At 33.3% G+C, this 3,307-nt stretch overlaps 1 protein-coding gene across 1 annotated transcript; it reads left to right on the forward strand.

Annotated features, from left to right (window-relative positions):
- The first annotated feature begins 935 nt into the window (after window positions 1-935).
- Window positions 936-3,091, forward strand: LOC149536296 (protein AGENET DOMAIN (AGD)-CONTAINING P1-like). The gene is made up of 3 exons (XM_089806262.1): window positions 936-1,334; window positions 2,097-2,147; window positions 2,549-3,091. The coding sequence occupies exons 1-3, from the start codon at window positions 936-938 to the stop codon at window positions 3,089-3,091; spliced, it is 993 nt and encodes a 330-aa protein (XP_089662388.1).
- Window positions 3,092-3,307: the final 216 nt, after the last annotated feature.

Genomic DNA, 3,307 nt, shown 5'->3' on the forward strand with positions numbered 1-3,307 from the left:
ATATATCTAAAATAGCTTAAACCTAATTTAGAACTATAGATACAATACATTTCAAAGATAAGAACACTTGGGTTCATGAAATGACATTACAAATATATCTTAAACATGTGTATTAACTTTAACAAGTATGAAAGTCTATATTAAAATTTGTAACAAGTGGTGACAAAACTAGACACTACCATTCAATATTACCTTCTAACATCACAAAATGTAGAGACTATGATGCAAGTCCAAGTGCACCCCCCTTAAGAACATCAAATAGCTCCAAATCACGCCCTACAATATATCTTAGATATAAACTAAATATAATTCAAATCTTATATATATATATATATTTATTTATTTAATATTTAAAAATATAAACATGTATCTAAAATAATAAAAATTAAACTAATTGAGACAAATTAGAGTTTATGGTAAAATTAAAATGAAGTGAGCATTGACATCACAATTAAAATATAAAATGTTAAAAAATACAATGCAATTTTTTAATATATTACTTATTGCATCACAATTATGTGTAGAGGCTTTGGCAATGCAGTACGTGTGAGAATTGAAGGAAACTTACTAATGTAGCAGGCACTCCAGGGTTGCATGCTATTAATAGTTTGGAGAGTTATGGTAATCCAGTGTGAGAGAATTGGAAACATCCAGAACAGAAAATATCATCATATTTTGCTAGGGTCTGAATATGAAGAGCGTGCATGCATGCATTGTTGTCCGACTTTAAGAAACTTTCCTCAATTTTAAGAGGCTTCAGCAGCACGTAATGTGACCAGTATTTGTGGTCCCTATATTACATAGTTTTCACATTGTTTTACTTCAATGGTTATTTTAGTTCGTTTGCCTTGTTAGCTGATCTTGAATTGGGTCTGAATGTATTAATTTATTTTGAGAAGAAGCAACATCTTGCAAGTGTTTTTGGAGGTATAAAGATGAAGTTCAGAAATGGTATGAAAGTCGAAGCATGCAGCAAGGAACCTGGTTTTGTAGGGGCTTGGTTTGAGGGTGCTATAGTGTCTCAGGAGGGGAATATTTATCGTGTCCAGTATGACAAATTTGAGACAGATGAGGGGCATCCCCTGATGGAGGAGTTACAATGCAACCAATTAAGGCCGCGCCCTCCTGAGATGAACATTATTAGTTGGGCAGGTGGTGATCAAGTTGAGGTTCTTGACAAGGATTGTTGGTGGGAAGGTGTTATCTCAGAGGTTCTTCCTCACAGATATTATAGTGTGTACTTCCCTTGCTATGACATTTGCATGAGATTCCTCTACTCCAATATTCGGACCAGGCAGGAATGGAAGAATGGGAAATGGTCATTATCTCTTCCGGTAAATATTTTCCTTTACCTGTTTGGCAATTGTTTTTAACCGTTTAACTTCTGTCATGTTGTTAATGAAAATATTCCATGCTATGTACTACGTACTCTAAAGTATCATTGTTCACAATGAATTACAAAGTAATATATCACGTCCTGCTCTTCCAATACACGAGTTTAACAAAATACAGTACATTCTTGCTATCATATAGAGACACCACTATCCTCGGCGATTACATTAATCTCAAGATAATTTACCAGATTTTAAGCAGATCACTGAACATGGGTTTTATTATCTAGTGAGAAAGGGTATCTTTCTTACCCATACAATACAATAAATATCCAGCTTAAGTGTAGTTCCTAATGAATACAATCCTGAAATGTACCGAAATATCTCTAACAACTTAAGAATTTGGGCAAAGTTTACAGGCCTTTGTTTTGACTTAATATCATTTGTTTAATATTCCATTGGCATCAAACATTTTGATTTTGTAGTTTCTGGAAAATAACATATTCTTGATTGCCTTTTGTTTGTAGTTACATTCATTGAATTGTCTAATATCTTTATGCCTGGAGAAATATATGCCCTTTTTAACTACTTGTGCCTTGTATGACATATCAGGAAGCTATTGGGCCCCGAGGAATTAGAATTATCAATGTATCTCTGCTACAAGTTTTTGAGTTTTCAGTGTATAAAATTGAAACAATTGGTTTAGAATAATTAGAATATTAGCATTGAGATTTAGTAATATAACTGATTCTTATTGATAATTAGAAGGGTTTTCATGGATACGTTTTCGAAACTACAATGTCAGATCTTAAGAAGGTAGGCATCTAATATAACAATTGGAACAAACTTTTAATCTCTCTTTTGTAATGGAAGATATTCATTTCATTTAGTTATATCTTGGTGCACATGTTAGCTTTTCAAACCTTTACATTCATTGAGATCTCATCTTCCTTTACCTATAGGCTTTTTAAGTGATTGCGAGAATTTTGGATCTTCATATGAACACTTTTATATTGATCCTACTTTGTTAGCTCTATTAGGGGTGGTTCTTGTCTGATTGTCAAAGAGTTGCATAATGCATTGAATTTTTTGGATATACTTGAATTTTGGGATACAACATTATGTTGAGAATAAATATTAGAAACTTGACTTGTTTATTAAGATGTCAAGTCCTCTACACCAGTGTATCTAACACATGCTTAAAATTATTTTTGTAGGCAAGAAAATGGAAGACATCAAAACAAAGGAATGCAATTGTAGAAACTATGTATGAGGTAGATGACGGCTTTTGTCTTGACAAATGTGAAAAAATAAAGAGATTCAGGCATTCAGAATTAGCACAGCATATAGACAAAGGGACACTTCATGACAAGAGCATTTTTGTTGATGCTTCTCACATGAATACGGATTATAGAGATTATCTTGTTTCAACTATTGGGAGTCGCACTGCTTTTGCTCTTGCAATTCAAGATGAAAGAGATGAAGTGCCAAACAATAGAAAGAATAGTCACTATCACACCAGAAAACTGCCTAAACTTAGGAAGAAGCAAAAGAAAAATGGAATTCGCCTGGCAGACGAGCACAATGTATCCACACATAAGTTGGAATTATTTGCATATGGCTCTGTGTTAGAGGTTTTTCATGCCCAAGGTTCATTAAGCTGGGGAAGAGAAATTTTACTGACCAATCTCCGTTCTGAATTGCACATTTCTCACGAAGAGAGCACATTTGTGCTGGAACAACTTGCATGTGGTGTTTGATGTAAAATTGTACAGTTCTCAATTGCATATATTGTACAAAAATCATCTTGCAAGATTTGTTACTGACAATCTCTGGAATTTGACTAAAAATGCTTTTCATGAAGAAAAAAGTGAATAGGCTTCCATGTGTAATGTCCAAGATTCTTATCAATGTAAAGAACTTTGCAGTTCAGATTTTTGTGATCATGTCATGGTTACTCTTGAATTTATCATATA

This window comes from Cupressus sempervirens, chromosome 10 (genome assembly GCF_028749045.1).
Source record: "Cupressus sempervirens isolate cs-2001-9-10 chromosome 10, ASM2874904v1, whole genome shotgun sequence".
Lineage (NCBI taxonomy): Eukaryota > Viridiplantae > Streptophyta > Pinopsida > Cupressales > Cupressaceae > Cupressus > Cupressus sempervirens.

Bases quoted from the DNA above. Each gene is read 5' to 3' on its own strand.
- LOC149536296 (XM_089806262.1), top strand. From the start codon at position 936: ATGAAGTTCAGAAATGGTATGAAAGTCGAAGCATGCAGCAAGGAACCT. The intron at 1,335-2,096 runs GTAAATATTTTC...ATTGATAATTAG, and splicing joins AATGGTCATTATCTCTTCCG to AAGGGTTTTCATGGATACGT. The intron at 2,148-2,548 runs GTAGGCATCTAA...TTATTTTTGTAG, and splicing joins CAATGTCAGATCTTAAGAAG to GCAAGAAAATGGAAGACATC.